This window comes from Argentina silus (assembly GCF_951799395.1).
Source record: "Argentina silus genome assembly, chromosome: 16".
Lineage (NCBI taxonomy): Eukaryota > Metazoa > Chordata > Actinopteri > Argentiniformes > Argentinidae > Argentina > Argentina silus.
The window spans coordinates 13,415,249-13,432,748 of NC_139670.1; the positions used below are offsets into that span (position 1 = coordinate 13,415,249).

Here is a 17,500-nt window from a genome sequence, read left to right on the forward strand (position 1 = left end):
GGGAGGCAACATGGGTGTATGAATATGAATACTGAACACCTCCACTGACACAAAACATTAGTTTGAATACTAAGTCGTCGTCGCCTCCCCCCCCCCCCCCCCCCCCCCACTTCTCTCCCTCCCTCCCCCCAGATATCTGACGAAGCCCGTTTTGGAGTCCTTGGTGACCTCATTACCAGGGCTTCTGGAAGTCGTGTCGTGCATTTTATCGAGACCAGTAGCAGGAACAACAACAACAAAACTACACTTTCCTACACGCAGGTCTTCATTAAAGCGGCCGACTAAATTGCCCTTTTTACCTCTGGGTCGCATCAAAGCCTCCGCATCAGTGCAATCGCTGGTCGTTAAGGGGAACATAAGTCAATTGCGAGGCAGACGCCAGGGCCTGACATTTCCTTTCAGATGCGGACTCGGGGGCTAGTCCCCTGGGGGGCGATTGGATGCTGTTGCTACGTCTTACATCATGCCGCTCCTACGGCTGTGTATAGGAAAGAACATCAGAGGTCTCCTCCTCTCCTCTCTCTGAGAGGAGCCTCATCAATGGAGTGCCGTCTGGATACATGACATGGAGGGGGTGAAGTCTGTCTTCTCAGCCTAGTCTAATAAGATTGGGCCGTGTATGTGAACACTCCCGTTGATTTAATACACCCGCCAGGACCTTCAGCAGCCACAGCCTTACCTGGGTTATTTATACTTGCAGCAGCAGCAGTCAGGGGGGGGGGGGGGGGGGGGGGTCTTAAAAAGCTCTCAACTGGTTCATATTGTAATGGGCACTTGGACGTAAAAAGGGCTTAAAACAGATGGCCTTTTCCGGAAGCACGGGGGGCCAAGCAGCAACAGAGCGAAAGCGGTAAGGATTCTAGTCTGTGGCCATAAGTCTCAAGGCAGGGGGAAATGTGCCTTTGCAGCAGTGCTCCCTGGGAGGAATGTTCAGACTACTGCATATACAGTATGTGACCGGACTGTAATGTGCTGTACTTACACAATATGGATCTGCCTCAACGTCTCACTCTTCGCCTTTGCTTTTTATTCTGGCTCCGCTCAACTGTTTCAAATTATCTTTGCGTCACTGTGAATCAAAAATGATGCACTCTTTATTCAAAATGTGCCTTTGAGGTGGCGGGCAGGCGGGGGGGGGGATTGCTCTGGGCTTGTAAAACAATTAATTTTAGTTTGAGTACAAAAAAAAGTTCGCTGCAGTGCTTCTTGTCGCCCTCTCCTCTTTTTTCTTTCCCCCCCCCCCTCTGCTCTCTCCCTCTCCATCTCCATCTCTCTCTCCATCTCTCTCTCTCTCTCTCTGTGAGAAGGAGCGAAAAAGAGCAGTGGCTGGCACTGACTCTCTCCCCCTCTCTCTCCTCTCTCTCCCTCGAAAACATACCTAACGGAAAGGAAGCAATGCATCACGGTCAGTAGAATCCAATGCAGACCGCAAATCCATCAGCACACATCCAGTGTGGTTAGCTTCAGTGTCACTGAGGGATCTGCAGAGCATTCAGTAAGCCCTCAGTCAGCCAGGAGTGCTCTGGGTCTCTCACATGAGCTTTAATCCGAGCAGCGAGAGGCATTAGGCCCGTAGGAGAGGGAGAGGGGCTGTGGAGGCCATTGAAAGTGGCCACCGGATCCCAGGGATTTTTACAGCAATGTCTAAACGACCGGTTCGAGTTCCTGTTCTGGATAAGCCCTGCGTTGCAGAATGGGATTTCCTTGGCTTCCTTGGCTTCATAAGCATAGCTCCTCTGTACCCAGGGGGGGGGGGGGGGGGGGGGGGGGGAATTGCGGCCATGGCAGACTGACGGCAGTAAAGAGGTCTCCCCCTCAGCACAATGGCCTGCCGTCAACAGAATGTAGTAGAGGAGAGGGAGAGGGAGGTCAAGTGGGGCGGAGGGAAAGAGGGGTCGAGGAGGGAAGCGGAGAGAGGGAATGGGGTGGAGAGAAGGAGGAATAGAGGGAGGGAGGGATAGCTAGAGGGTGATTGAGGTGGGTGAAGGGAGGGGTATACTGTCAGTGTGGGGCTGAGAAAGTACAGTAGGTAGAGGGGGAGAGGGTTACCGTTCTGGGTGAGCTTGGTGGAGCAGACCAGGGTGGCGATCTGGAAGGAGTCCTTGCTGATGGTGCAGTTGCCCAGGTTGGGGGTGCTGTTCTTCCCAGTGCCAGAGTAGCCCTTCTCCTCCATCTCCAGCTTGGTGGCAGGCAGGTTCAGGTACAGGGACGAGTCCTCCAGCTTCTTAGCCTCCGCCTGGTTTGGGAGAACAGTTGATGAGAACACTTTGACAATCACACTGTCTGGTAGAATCCTACCAGGGGCCATATCATCTGTTTAAGAGTGCCGTTTTCTTGAAAATATCTGTGAAAGCTTGACAGACAACTTCGGTGCAAACAGAAGGTGAGCGAGAACAAAATCACTAATTGGAATAGTTTTCTTGTATTAACTTTTTAATTAACATGAATAGGGGAGCAGTAACACAAGGCTTCATTATAGGAGGCACTTTAATTGGAAAGTAATTTGATTCGAGCGTGGGGGTTGAGAGGGGCTAAATACACTGGCATCTACTGTAGGAGACAGTAAAGCTCTTATTAGCAATGTGCTGAGAGACTGTTCCCACCGGCTCATCTCCAGTGTAGTCACGTCACGAGGAAGAGGAGGAGGAGGAGAAGGAGGAGCGTGGGCCGGCACAGCAGGCAGCCAGGCAGGCAGGCAGAGGCAGGACACTGCTGCAGCGAGCCCAGCCCAGCCCAGGAGAGGAGAGGAGAGGGCGAGAGCCAGGGCTGGAGGAGGAGGGGGGGGGGGGGGGGGGGGGGGGGTGAGGGGGGGGTGATTACCTTGTATACGATGAGATCGTGCTCCCCGTCCCTCAGCGTCGTGCCGTCGTACCTCATCAGCTTCACGAACGACAGGGCGAATATTTTCTCTGATTTGTCTTTGGCTGTGGAAAAGAAGGGGAAAGGAGAGAGGCGGTGTGTGTCAGGACAAGACAGGGAAGCTCGGCCGGCGGCCATCGCTGGTCATTAATGCCTCATCGTTCGCAGTGTGTGTGTGTGTGTGTGTGTGTGTGTGTGTGTACGTGGCTGGCTGGGCCAGGGGATGAGGAGGCTCCAGCTGCATCTCAGGTGTGTCAGGAGTGGGAGCCCCAGCACCACTGAAGCAGACAACCAGCTCAATTCAGTGCAACTCAACCACAAACACACAAAACAAAGCACATAATCCACCCCCACCCAACACAAATCTGGGGCTCATGTTCTTGAGACCGAGTCTTGGTTCCGTGTGACCCTTCCCTACAGCGAGGAGAGCTGCCCGCTGCCCTCTCCTGACGTTTCAGTAGCTCTGCTCTGGGTTTAGGGAGGAGGGAGGAGGGAGGCTGATCCCGCTCCCACTCCTCAGCACTGCCAACACACACAGAGGGAGAGAGCTCACCGTAGACTGTGGATAGTACCGCATGCCACCGGCAAACCCCCAATGGAGATGGAGCAGTTAGGGGAGTTCAACAAGTAGTGATAGGAAACAGAAGATATATACAAACAACGGCACCCTCAGTACACATAGGAGGGGGGGGGGTGTCTTCCCCCATCCATAATCTGAACAAGGCCTATCCAACTCAATTGTTAAGACACAGAGGGGAGAGCCCGTTTGTACTCGCCTTATGGCAAAGGCAGTGATGAGATCAGCGACTTCTGATATATATACAGCAAATACACGGACGACACACACATTTCTTCTCCCCACTCTGCCAGCCCACCGGTGTCGCGGGGGGGGGGAGGGGGGGGGGGGTGGGGGGGGGGGACTGTATAAACAGGGCTGAGAGTTATAGCCGTGTCCCGTAGCTGCACAGTGAGATGGGGGCCCGCATACATCACCATCGCGGATCAACAAGCTCCGAATTTACGTGCGCCGAGATGTGATTCATCGGGACTATCTTGCGCATTTCTATCTGCATAAATCCCCTCATTGGTTTGCTGCCCGCAGCTCCCGCGGTGAATAATCGCTCTGCTCGCTGGAGTGAAAGACAACCGATAGAGAGGTGGAATGTATGTACTGCGGATGAGCCGGTTTCCGAGGGGGGGGGGAGGGGGGGGGGGGGGGGTAGGACACATGTATTCGATGACTTTCTGAAGGAGACCAGGAGACAAGCAGAGACACGCATGGAGAGACAAAAGAAAATGGCCTCGTTTGGTGTGGATTTATCATTTCAAAACATGTACTGCTCAGCTTTGCTGACCTTGTGAACTTCCGTGTGTCATTTCATGTTTTGTGTGCCTGTTCTCCTAACACGACTGAGCTTACAAAATCAAATCCAACTTTATTGATTCCATAACGCAGATTTGATACAATGAGCTTTTAGAGGACACTAAATATAACTCCCCCTTCTGTTCTAACACGGCAGGATGTGAAGTATCACTTTGAGGTTCTGTCTACAGTGCAGGCCTTGGACGTGGCCGAGGCAGGGGGTACAGCGTGAGCCTGATGAGGAGTGACATCAGCAGAGGCAGGCTGACGTGTTGTGTAACCGTAATGGCAGCCTGCTCCGTGTTGAACTGTGTGACGGGGACACTGGGACTGAGGAGCTGAACTCAGCAGCACTGCAGCTGCAGTCACACAGAGGCACGTCTGTCATTTCGGCAAAGTTCAGCGCTTGCTACGAGCAGTGGGGAGACGCAGAGAGAGGCAGCTAACACAGAGACAGAGATAGACACCGGGCCTGGAGCAGGGGGAGAGAGGGCGGGGGGGGGGGGGGGGGGGGGGGGACATCTCTGGTACTCACAGCCTGGGTTTACTGTTAACACATGCAGGAGTTTAGCCTTTTCCTGGTTAGAACTGGGCCAATGCAACCAAGACATTTACTATGAACGCACTACTATCCAACTTTAGTTTGCTGATCACAAACAGCAGTCAATGGCAATTTGATGCCATTAAGCAGTTCCAACAAGAGACTGCAGTTATGGGTGAGGGAATGGGGGTGAGGGAACTTCCAAGAATGCTTAATTACATCGTGATGACACCTATTTGAGGGCTTCAAAAGGAAAGGTTGCGTTTGAGCGTGACTTCCTGTGAGAGAAAGTAACAGCAGGAGGGAAGTGTGTGATGGAAGGCGCTCCAGCTGGATTAACGCCCCGAGTCCTGGCCATCACCAGGCCGGGCAGAGAGAGAGGCTGACTGACCTAACAGACCTGGAGGATTAGCTGTAGTAGCCAACGGTAGTCTCTCATTGTGTTGGACAAGGGATATGCAATGGCTTTCCCCTAAACTGGATTTCACTGATAAACCCCCCCCACCCAGGCCCACGCTGCCTGGCCAAGCTACAGTAATTGATTGTTTTGCATACAGCAGCCCCCCCCCCCCCTCCCCCTGCTTGCAGCCCCTCCAGCCCCACCCTGCACCCGCTGGCGGGGGGCCGCCTCGCCATGTGGTGGGCAGATGGAGCTGCGAGGCTGAGTGCCAGGATAGATTCCCCTTGCTCTCCACACCCAAAACATTTAAAACATTAGCCAAAAAAAATAAATAAATAAATAAATACAGAATGTGCTCCTTTTTCCCTTCAGCCAAACGCCTTTCCCAGCATTCTAATGAGTCATACCAGTCATTTCTCACCACCCTGGGCCACTGGCAGCCGTTCCATTCCAAGAGTCATGAAGCTGCTTTATGTGAGGGACTTTAATTCCTCCAATTTATGTGACACCGGGTGTACCTCAAAGTAATTACTATAACGAGACCTGCCTGCCTAACTTGGAGGACTTCCATTGTTTTGTTGTGGGGCACATTGGCAGCCAGTTTTGTGCGGTCAATCATCTCTGAGATCCTTATTATTATTCATTCATCCATTTTGTTTTTGTACTCACAGTCTTGGGAGGAGCGGTGGCGAAAGGTGAACCTCAGGTGGCTTCGATTCACGTCTTCAATCGGGATGGCAACCTTGAGCGGGCAGGAGAGAGACACTTCAATGAAACTCGGACACGCATGAAAGACACACACACACACAAACACACGCAAAGGAGTGAAAAGGCACACGCACACATGTGCGCGCGCGCGCGCACACACACACACACACACACACACACACACACACAATACAAATATGGATACAAAAGTGACAAGCAAGAGGCAGAACAAAACATAATGAATATTTATGCCCTGAGAAAATAGCGGTTCATTCTCTCTGACTGATAGTGTGAACTTACTTGCTTATGCGTATACATTTACATCAATATGAATCATGATATGCCCTGTGATAATCTGTCATCTAGGCATCTCGCTTTTATAAAATAATTAGTATCATTCAAAATGCTAATGAATATTAGACTTGATGCTATCTGCATTAATTAAAAAATAACTTCATTGTAGTCGGTTGAAATATGAACAAGTCATTCCTTTCCCTTCTGCAAAGCAGACTGAGATAAAGGGGGGGGGGTGTGTCAGAGAGAGACTGACCTTGATGGTTTCGAACCAGCGTGGCTGCTTCACTTGGTAGTAGATGACTGACTTGTACTCCAGGATCCCCTCGTCCCCAGCGCCAGGGAAGATCACATTCTACAGGAGAGGGAGATAGGACACGTGGGTTGATATATGGATTCGGTCCATGCTGAGCTGTGAGTGTACTTTCCCTGACAGATTCGTAATGCCAGTTACCATAACTCTATACTCAATACTGTACAAACATTAGCACATTCAGAGCAGGTCGTAGATTGACTGCTTCTTATTTTTCTCAGGCACTGGAGGGGGTAAAACCTTCATCTAATATTGTGGCCTTTGATGCCGCCTGCGCTGGCTTAACGCATGAATGAATGCCAGCCTGTCCACCACCAGTCCCTAGACAATATTCTGGAATTGAGAAATAAATGAGAAATTAAATATTGACGAGGGAGGGGCGCTGCCTCACCTGCTGCAGTAGAGGTGGTGGTGGGGAGGGGTGCGGGGGAGACAGCTGGTGCTAGCTATTGTGGGGTCCAAACCTATTATTAGCTTAGCTTTCCCTGGTGGGTCCTTGTGGTGGGTCATGGCCCTCTGTGTAAAACCCCTACGCCCTCCCTGAGGAGTGGGGGGGGGGGGGGGGGGGGGGGTGGTAATGCATGCATTATTTTTCTATCAATCAGTCCCGGCCGTCACCCTACCCACTCTCCTCCCCCCTCCAACCCACTCGCCTCGCCTGCGCCCGCCGCGGCTCTGACACACTCCGTCGCTAACTGCTTCTGACAACCAGCAATTAGGAGAAATAACAGGCTGAGGTCTCCCCCAGCCGCGCGGAGCGGAGCGGAGCAGAGGAGAGGAGAGCAGAGCAGAGCTGGGGGGCAGGTGGCTACAGCTCAGCTAAACGGCTGAGATTCATGACGGCCGGCGCGGCTAAGATGCCGCCTACAGAGGAGAGGCCATTCCAATGAGCATTGGCTAGGCTGCGTGTCGCTGTAGGTGAGAGCAAAGTGTTTGTCAGCAGATTGGGGAGGGGGGGGGGGGGGCAGGGGGGGGGGATAATGTGTCAAAAGTGACTAGGGGCTAACTTGTCCTGACCCCTGCATTCAGTGGCAGAGCATGAAACAAAAGAGTCCCACAAAAGCGCTCTGTTAGTCTCTAAATGTCTCGTCTTTTGTTCTCTGTGTGAGGTAAGAGAGGGAGAGTGACTGTGCCAAGGCGTGTGATTGTCTTCTATTAATAGAGTGAGAGAGAAGAGAGAGAAGGTGTGGATGAATGCAAGTCACCGTGTTTACATGGCAGTGGAGGGGGTGCTTTTATCAGACAGAGTCAGATTAGTCCTCAGACATAATGACAGGAAATGACAGCGCGCTCTCATCTACTCAACCCAATTACGCTCCTGTTAAGAGAGCATTTAGCCAAAGCCCCAGCCGCGTCCCTGGGGAGCCAGGAAGTTGAGAGCGTCTGTGAAAAGTTTTGCCACGGTATCAGCGAGGTTGTGGAAGCTCCTTCACGGCGAAAAAAAAACGTTACGATGGCCCGACCACCGGCAAGCCCGATCGATATTTCTTAATCATTGTCAAGAAATGTCAAGACTCCAATTATTACAATAGATGAAGGCAAGAGCTGTGAATGCAAAATACGCTCAAACGCTACAAAGATTATGTTCATGACTGAGTGAGCAACGCCTAATAAGGAAATTGAACTTGTTTGCCTAGACTTCACGAGACCTAGCTCCGTTTGTGATAGCTCATGTATCATAATAAGCGTTAGCGTCGCGCGGCGCCAGTGCTAGCCAGCAGGCTCCACCCAGTCCCATCCCATCCCATCTTGTTGGAAAGAGGCAGAGCCCATCATCACACTCAGCCACTTCAGAGCTGCATTTGCATATAATCACCGGGATCCTATCCAACGACTCCAGGCTTCCACCAGGCGAGGCCTAATCATTGACAAACGCTGTATTATTATTATTTTTTTTTATTATTTTTTTTTCAATCTGGAACTAAATGCATAATTGAGGCAGCTGAGTCTGATGGCACCCTCCACTGATCCTCTGTTCCCAGCGGGGGTTTGTTCTTCTCCTCTCATCCAGGATATAATCTCCTATCCTAGTCTCACATACCAATCTGGGCTGCGGCTCGAGAACTTTAATCAAGGCCACGGCAGCCCAAGGGCCGTCACGTTCCCCCCCCCCCCCCCCCCCCAAAAAACTCTCAGATCTCACATTCGCTCTGAGCCCTTGCTCATTACACGCAGCAGGTAGAGGAATATGGATAAATGATAATAATGAAACATCAGAGAGATGGGGCGTCTGTGTCTGTGACATGCCTCAGGTTCAAACCGACACTTCATTAGAAAAATAAAAACAGCAGATGGGACGGGGAGGAATAAACAGAACCCCGCCCCCCTACGAAAAAAAAGAACGAAAAGAAAAACACATCCCAATTATGACGGAGCGGGTTTTCAGACTGCTGCCATTGTCATTGGAGATCCTTTCATCACGACGCCTGCCTGCCTGCCTGCCTGCCTGCCTGCCTGCCTGCCTGCCTGCCTGCAGCTGCCTGCCTGGCGATCCCAAAACATTACATCAAAAACAACTGCGGTCCTAAGGCCTAATAACAGGCTGGTCAATCATCCGCAAGGCACTTTTGCTTCAGATTGTGGTCTAGAACAGGTATAAGAGGCATCTACAATTTGACTGCCCAATTGAAGTGCCAGCTCAGTATTTCGAGGGGGCTTAAGGCTGTTTTATATTCTTTGTGTGTCAATCCGACATTTCGTCGCTCGAAAAAAAACGCAGTGCCGCTGTCTTGTCATCGACGATTGTGCGTCAGCGACATTACAACGTTTGGGAGGTCGCCCCTCGGCAACACACAAAAGTGTTGACGAGACATCGTTTCTGTCGAAAGCATAAATGAACCTCGAGTGCTGAGCTTGGAGAGATGGCGGGAAGTGCTGCAAATCACAGGCTTTCCAAGTGAGAGACTGAACTGTAGCACTTCAAGTCCAGAAAATTGAGCAGAAGGTGTGAGATCAAGTGAAATCTAAAACACACCGAGAGCCCACATGCAGCAGTACCTCCAGTTTCTTGCCCTCCTCGTCGTACACAGACATGGTCACCTCCACGTTCTTGGGGGTGGTCTTGCTTCCCTTGTCAAACTCCCCCTGGACCAGGGTCACGTAGATGTCGTTGCGTACGTCACCTGTGGGGAACAAAAATTAACTGATAAAATGGCTTTACAATACATATTCTGAGTCAGTGGAGGTAGAAATCGGAGGACGGGCACATTGTAATGCATGGAATGGAATGAAGAATTCCATGCATTACAATAAGCTTGTCGTCTGATTTCACACGTTTGATACCATTGCTCATTCCACTCCATGCATTACAATGACCCTGTCCTCCGATTTGTACCTCCACCAGCCTCCCCTGCTGTGAGTACATCATACGTTTCAGTAACACTTACCATTCAATGACCCAGATCCCTACAGTATGTAGTAACATTGTAATCACTCTAGTGACAACACAATATGAACATGGCCAGACCCTCCATGAACCCTACCTGGCATGATGATCTCAGGGAAGCCCATCTTGCGGGCCACTGCTGTGGAGCGGTCCACCAGGTGGGGGAAGTCCTTCCTGATCTGGTGGATATCTCCAGGAAGCAGCTTCAGGGTCACCCACAGACCTGCGACAGGGAAGAGGGACACCAAGACACTGTCAGAGGAAACCCCAGGAATTGTTTCGAATATCGGTACACACACACATATATATATATATACAAAGTGCCTATATGAGAATGAAGACAAAAAACTAATAAAAAGAGAATGAAGGAAATAGCTTATGGGAAAGATGTCTTTAAGAGAAACATCACTATTCTAGTTTTTTCTTTTTCTTCTCAAACATATTTTTTAAGTCTGAGCCACTAGAAAGCCCCTGATGTATTTTCATTTGGTCAGTGTCTGGGGGTTCATTGATGAAATTCAGGACATTTCAGGTAAAACATTTAAATTGTTCAAACAGAGCATGGACCAGTAGTTTCCCAAGCCAATTAATTGGGCAGGAGACAGACCGAGACTTGGATGCAGCAGGAGGTCAGTCCATGGGTCTGCCTAATTTTTAAACAGAGGGGCCTAATTTTGAAACAACGCATCGAGGGGGGATTCATGGGTCATATTTCCTCCCAATTGAACACCAGGGGTCATGTAGTTTTCTGCTGGTTGGGCTTCTCTGTAATGAGGGCTGAAACACTGCATGGTGTACCACCTTCAGCTAATCCATACACATTACAGTGCAATATGCACCTGATATCCTGAGCAATGTCTCTCAAACCAAAAAACACAGACACACAAGACACACAGATCCCTACAGCACAATCAATGATCCTATAAGTGCTGCTTACATTACGTCCTCCATGTTCTGCAAGATCATGGTGCTTTTTAAAACGAGACTTTTCCCTCATTTTCTATACATGGCCCCTAATGACATGAGTGACTGATCTCTCAGGCAAGCATGACCGACAGTGCTACTCCCAGTGCCCTGTTCTCCCAGGCAGGGGGCTGAGTGGACCTGACATTTATGCAAGTACATCTTCATACGACATGACAATACCACGGAGGCTGCTATCATGTCTCCGCAAATCCCGCCTCAGGTGGTGGCCTGATGTTATTCTTCCAGAGGATGTGTAATCAATGAGCCACAATGGTTAGTAACACACTTCAGGGCATAGATAGATCGTTATTGCAATAAAGGACACTATTTACCAAATGCAGCAAAAGCCTCCGGAATGCCAGAAGCATTCTACGGCGACAAAATGTTTGTATTCTTTTTCCTAAAACTATTTCAGGGAGGGAAATAAATAAAGAATAAAAAAGTCAGTGCTTCTTTTCCAGGATATCAATGATGTACTCTGACCTAGATTCGGGAACAACCCTCAATAATTCAAGAGTTCTCAAGTCAAGAAAAGTATCAAATAGAAGCAGAACATCTGAATGTGGTGAAAAGTAGCTGATGTGAGTTGGATAGATACAGGAGATAAATGAGAACAGCATATCGTGCATATCCACTAGGGGATGGTATCCCGCTCACAGATTAAACCTTATCCTCGATAAAAGAGCATCTGCAGTGGAGATTCTCCATTGATAATGCGATTTAGTCCAGAAATGGACTTAATCTATGGCCCCCTAAAGATTGAGAGACAATTTGTCGTCACGAGACCACCAGGTCTAGAGTCCTCTTTGCACACACAGTACCTTGGCCCTTGTGATTGACCTCTTTGGCGGCGATGACTTTGTTGATGACGGTCTGGAGGAAGTCGTTCTCCCCCGCCACCCTGGGTGAAAAACGGGAGATGTTCAGCTGCTTGTGGCGAATCATGGCGTCATCCAACGCTAGCCTGGAGTATGCACACGACAGGCAAAACACCACAGGGGAGGAGAAGAAAAGGAGGAAGAGGAGGAGGTGAAAGAGAGGGCAGAGAGAGCCAGAGGGTAATGGTTGTGAGGGAGGGGGTGGGGGGCGAGAGAGAGAGAGATGGAGAGAGAGAGAGAGAGAGAGAGAGAGAGAGAGAAGAGAGGAAAACACACCAAACAATGATGCAAATACCGTGACAGGGACAACGCCATTTGTTAGCCAACAGTGAGGCAGGATGGGTAACGAAAGAAACACAGAGAGATCATCGTTTAAGAGATGGTGCCAACTCTGCTGCTCAAGAGCCAAAGCAACAGTGGGAAGCAGCAAGGGTCTTTTATAGATGACTCTGTCCTCCATTTTAAGGATGGACACTTTGACTACATGCTCAGTTGCAGATTAAACACCCAGGCCTAAATATCTAGTGAAGTATAACCACTATGGTTGCTCGGTATTCCAATTTCCACTATGCCTGGCAATGAAGCAATAGGTCTGGTGTAGAGAGTGTGTAGAGAGCCAGATTGATTGAGTGAAGCGGTACAGAATGTACAGTAAAGGAAAGCAGCAGGTGTGATTCAGGAAGAGCCACAACAATGTGTGGCAGCTGGGACAGCGTGAGAGAGAAAGAGAGAGAGAGAGAGAGAGCCAGAGATGTATTGGGCATGACGTGACGCGTGTGCAGTGAGGATTAAAACCCAGAGTCAGCCTGGAGGAGAGTGTGGAGAACAGAGGAGATGTCAGGGCGGAGGAGAAGTACAAGGCGCTGCTGCCGTGACTGACAGGGGCTTCAGGGGCTTCCAGGCTTCAATCACAGCCATTACCAATGAACACTTGAAACAAAACAACAGGCGTATTCAAACTCCAAAACAACATTACGTAACACAAGAGGAAAAAAAAAAAAAAGGGGGCCTGCTTTCGTTAACTCGCTTTCACTTTTATGTGAGTAAGCAATCCGGGAAAAAAGGGGATAAATATTTCAATATTTCAAGAGTTCATTTTGACATGAATTTTGGAAAGATTCCAGAAGGACACTTTTACAGCAGCATATATTGAAATAATCAATATATTTTGAAGGGAAATACAAGCTTGAGTGAATTATAAGGCAATAACATTTTCGCTAGCTTTCCCTGCCTCATATAAAAAAATAAACCTGGGTCAGAGCCCCATCGTAGCCCCAGTCTTAAAGGGTGAGATGGAGCCATTGGCAACATTACAAACAACAGAAACAACTAAAGATATCTGAAGGAGTTTGTTTACCACATCCGAAGGCTATTCCCATAAAAAAAATGATAGATCTCCCTCAATTATGTTGTGTCCATCACCTCCTGTCTCTATTTACAAGCTAGCTTTAAAAGCAAGCCGTGAGGACAACTACTGAAGCTATTCCAAGATGTGCACACATCAACTCGAAATCCTGTTAGTCTGTCAAAACTGGAAGGTGGGGGGGGGGGGTCTCATTATTTTCATGATTTATGCACACAGATAAAAATGTTAATTGAAGTGATCTGGCAGCTAAACTGCCTGTATCTAAAGCATTTCCAATTATACAGGAAATCATGTTAAGGAAAAGGTTACTCTGGCTTTACACACAATCCTCAGAGGACGACAGCGGCTAATACGATTGCCTTAATTAAGTCGGCGGGGAATAGTGGAGTGCTACTGTCTTAAACTCCCGCTTATCAGGTGTCAAGGTTTGGAGACTTTCAAAAACAGCCCCGGTGTGTCTACACACGCTTCAAACACCACTTAAACCCTGGAACGGTGTCAGGACAGACTTATGCCGAACACACATTTATTTATGTTCTCCATTTTCATGCGACATTATCCAAAGCTAAACGGGACCTCAATGTGCTTGTTTGAGATGGTCTAGTCACTAAATGGATGTGCTTCATACTCACGGCTGAAACGGAATGAAGTGCTGCTTGTCCTCGTCATCCATTTTGCCCGTCACGATGTCGGTGACATCCATGACTGTTAAGACGGGGGAGGGGGAGGGGGGGGGGGTACAGTAGGTCAGTGTTAAGGCGAGAAGAACAATGGCAACAATAGTAGAGGTTTTCCATACCCCACCCTGCCTGCTGTGGTTTGGACTGTGTCAACCATGGGCTCTCCATCACCCGTCTCAGGCGAGCACTAATGGAGGTAGCTAGCTAGCTAGCTAGCAGGGCCTGACTGTGATCAAATCTATACTATTGCCTGCCGCACATTAGAGGTGACTCCGCGTTTGATTTGCCTCAGCCTGACCCACATAGGCAGCTTTGTAGTTGGGGGGAAAAAGTGTGAGAAGCGTTTCCCGATCTGACTTCAAAAACATGTTTGATGTTAAGACTGATGGCTGCACACGCCCCAGCCTTCCCCCTCTCCTCCTCCACAATAGTTAGAGCTAGGGCTAGGGCTAGGGCTAGGGCTGGGGCTAGGGCTGGGGCTAGGGCTGGGGCTAGGGCTGGGGCTAGGGCTAGGGCTGGGGCTGGGGCTAGGGCTGGGGCTAGGGCTGGGGCTGGGGCTAGGGCTAGGACTAGGGCTAGGACTAGGGCTGGGGCTAGGACTGGGGCTAGGGCTAGGACTAGGGCTGGGGCTAGGGCTGGGGCTGGGGCTAGGGCTAGGGCTAGGACTAGGGCTAGGGCTGGGGCTAGGACTGGGGCTAGGACTAGGGCTGGGGCTAGGACTAGGACTGGGGCTAGGGCTAGGGCTAGGACTAGGGCTAGGGCTGGGGCTGGGGCTAGGGCTAGGGCTGGGGCTAGGGCTAGGGCTAGGGCTGGGGCTGGGGCTAGGGCTGGGGCTGGGGCTAGGGCTAGGGCTAGGGCTGGGGCTAGGGCTGGGGCTGGGGCTGGGGCTAGGGCTGGGGCTGGGGCTAGGGCTGGGTATTGGCAAGGACCTCACGATACGATAAGTATCACGATAGGATACGATTGCGATACAATACATATATTTACAGAAAATTTAAAATGTAACTGAAAATGCAAACTACTGAACTGCATTGGGTGGACAACAGTACTACAGTACGTGTACAATACATTATTAACTCAGGGAACAAAAAAAAAAGGCTGGATTATCGCTAATAATATTTAAATGATATAATTTGTATTGCACAGCCCTGGTGAGAGAGATGTCTCAGCATTTATCCAGCAGCTTAGAGGTGAGTCATCAACATGAAAACTCTTAATCGACGTGGGTCAATGCGATGGGTTCTCAAAGTGGTGTCCATTGTGGGCCCAGCTGGGTACAATAGCACTCAAGTCACGTCCTTGATGAGGCTTCATAAATCAGCATGTCACTTTCCTCCTCTTCAAGTGGGACTTAGGAGAAACCTATAATTGTTCAGGACAATGGGCAAAGGCCCAATCTAATTAGTTTACTATGGAGCAGGCAGCGTGCCCAACAGGGACAAATCAGCCCACTATATCTTCTTTCTGCTTTAGCTGAAAAAATCACAGAATTTCAGCCAATTCTATTTTATTAAAGCATGCATAAAGAGGCCTCGACACATACATCCCTGTCAACGCTGAGACCTAGCTAGAGGGAATTCCAGGTTAGAGGAGGAGGAGGAGGAGGAGGGGAAAAGACATGCTAGGCCACCAGGTGTCTACATCGATGCATACGACTGTCTGAGATTAATCTCCTAGAGCCTCTCCTGGGAATCCAGTCGCCCATGGCACCATGCTGTGCCATTTAGTACCAGGAAGTTACCCATGACACTGAATGTATTGATGTATAAATACCAGAAAGTACCCCTTTCTACCACATCGTGGGTAACTAAATAGGTTCTTAGTAAATGGGTAAAATACCAGATGAAACAGGGCTGTCAAATAAAAGGGGTTAGCCTAATGACGTGCATGGCCTTACTGTGTGTAACAGGGCCCGATCAGTGCATTGAAAACACGGAAACTGTGTGTTTGCGCTCCGAGGTCAGTTTACCTGCGACTCCGAACGGCCTTCTCAACCCGGAGGTCAGCTTTTTCGTGTTGTTGTCCCGCAGCTCCATGCGCCCGACTCTAACGATCTGACAGACGAAGCTGATCTTCTCTCTTTTTAAATCCTCGCTTCCAAGGTCCTGGGAAAGAAAACACAGAAATACGCAGGTCGAAGCTATTTGCTTGGAGCAATACCGGTCCAATACTATCTTATGGAGCCTTAAACTCCCTACATGCAACTCTGATCTCTGTACACTGACAATAACAAATGTGTGTGGATTTAGAGTCTCATAGAGCCTAAGCTGCTTATTAGTCTACAGCACTGCCGGGGCCGGGAACAATTGATCGATTGATCAAACCTTCTCACAGAGGATAAACTTTTGTTAAGGCGGCACTTTTCAGCGCAAATTGCTCGCAAACTTTGCTCGCAAATCTCTTTGATTGTGTCCACAGAATCATTTCCTGTGGTGATCCCTGCAGGGGCGTGTGTGTGTGTGTGTGTGTGTGTGTGTGTGTGTGTGTGTGTGTGTAGCACTGCCCGTAGGCGCAGTGTGACCCCTTGTGCCCTTCGGCTGCCATTAGAGAATGGTGACCCTTTGGCAAACAAGCCTTTCAGAAGCAGTTCAACAAACACAGCCCCCTCAAACAGGCTCACACATCCCTCACAACACGGGTGGACTAACTTGGGGAAAGACGCCAGGCTGAGCTTCACACATGCCAAAGCAGGGGATCATGCAGTACTGTACACACGTGGTCATACAAACACACACACACACACACACACACACACACACACACACACGCACGCACACGCACGCACGCACGCACACTCACACACACTTATACAAACACAAACACACACGCACGCACACACACACGCACACACACACGCACACACACACACACACACACACAGATTAATTCAAAGCATCACATCAAAGAACCCAAAATATAACAATGGCCAAACAGATATCACATACACACATGCACACATTCTCTCACACTCACCGTGAAGACTGATCGCAGGTTATGGAGCTGATCTATGTCTTTGGCCAGCCCTGAACTTGACCACCGCACCAGGTAATTTTCACTAAGAGAGAAAGAGGAGGGGGGGGGGGGGGGAAGGGAACCAGAATCAACCTTTTTGAGGTACACACAATCAGACATGTATAACTGCAAAATATCACTGATTCCATTCCTATGAAAATGAATTAATTTCATTACACTGATATGAATCCCTCCTAAAATCCCTCCAATAACAGTGACTTGGCTATGGCAGCTGAGGACAAATCTAGTCACTCGTCTGATTAGTAAGAAGCAAATGACTCATGTTGTACACAGACCGAATGTTCCAAAACAAGTGTTGTGTTCATTTGTAATCCTGGAACAATCCCTGGTCAGCTGGGGCCGCTTAGTGCAGTCATGTTCCTGGGCGGTGTAGCGTGGAGGGACTGGGGGCCCCTGGACATAGATACCTGATGAACTTTGACTCCACCGGGTCGTAGAGGGACATGAGGACCTCGGCGTCCTCTCCGATCTTACACACCACGTTCTTCAGAGTCACAAAGAGGGCGAAAGAGGGAGTGGAGGCGAACTTGGCTTGCCTGCTCAGATCGATATTCTGCTTCTGGGACTGGAGGAGGAAACAGAAATGTTGCATTCAATACAGAGGGCCAGTATTCTTCGCAAAGCCAGCCTGTCACTTTGCCAATGGCCTGTCAAGGTTAAACCAGATGACTGACCCAGGTGCGATTGGTGGAGTCACTGGTACTAAGCAAGCAC

The 17,500-nt window shown here is 49.6% G+C and overlaps 1 protein-coding gene across 3 annotated transcripts in view; it reads right to left on the reverse strand.

Annotated features, from left to right (window-relative positions):
- dock1 (dedicator of cytokinesis 1) overlaps positions 1-17,500 on the reverse strand; it is a 162,811-nt gene that overhangs the window by 123,285 nt on the left and 22,026 nt on the right. For 2 of the 3 annotated variants that reach the window (XM_083687166.1, XM_083687165.1), the window contains 11 exons: positions 17,194-17,351; positions 16,727-16,808; positions 15,723-15,858; positions 13,706-13,778; positions 11,651-11,730; positions 9,961-10,086; positions 9,476-9,600; positions 6,422-6,520; positions 5,833-5,905; positions 2,821-2,924; positions 2,050-2,236 (listed from right to left, as the gene is read on the reverse strand). In XM_083687166.1, the coding sequence (XP_083543292.1) occupies positions 2,050-2,236; positions 2,821-2,924; positions 5,833-5,905; positions 6,422-6,520; positions 9,476-9,600; positions 9,961-10,086; positions 11,651-11,730; positions 13,706-13,778; positions 15,723-15,858; positions 16,727-16,808; positions 17,194-17,351 (1,243 nt within the window). Of the gene's footprint in view, positions 1-2,049; positions 2,237-2,820; positions 2,925-5,832; positions 5,906-6,421; positions 6,521-9,475; positions 9,601-9,960; positions 10,087-11,650; positions 11,794-13,705; positions 13,779-15,722; positions 15,859-16,726; positions 16,809-17,193; positions 17,352-17,500 lie in introns of all 3 variants that reach the window. The other variant, XM_083687164.1, reaches the window with a different exon arrangement.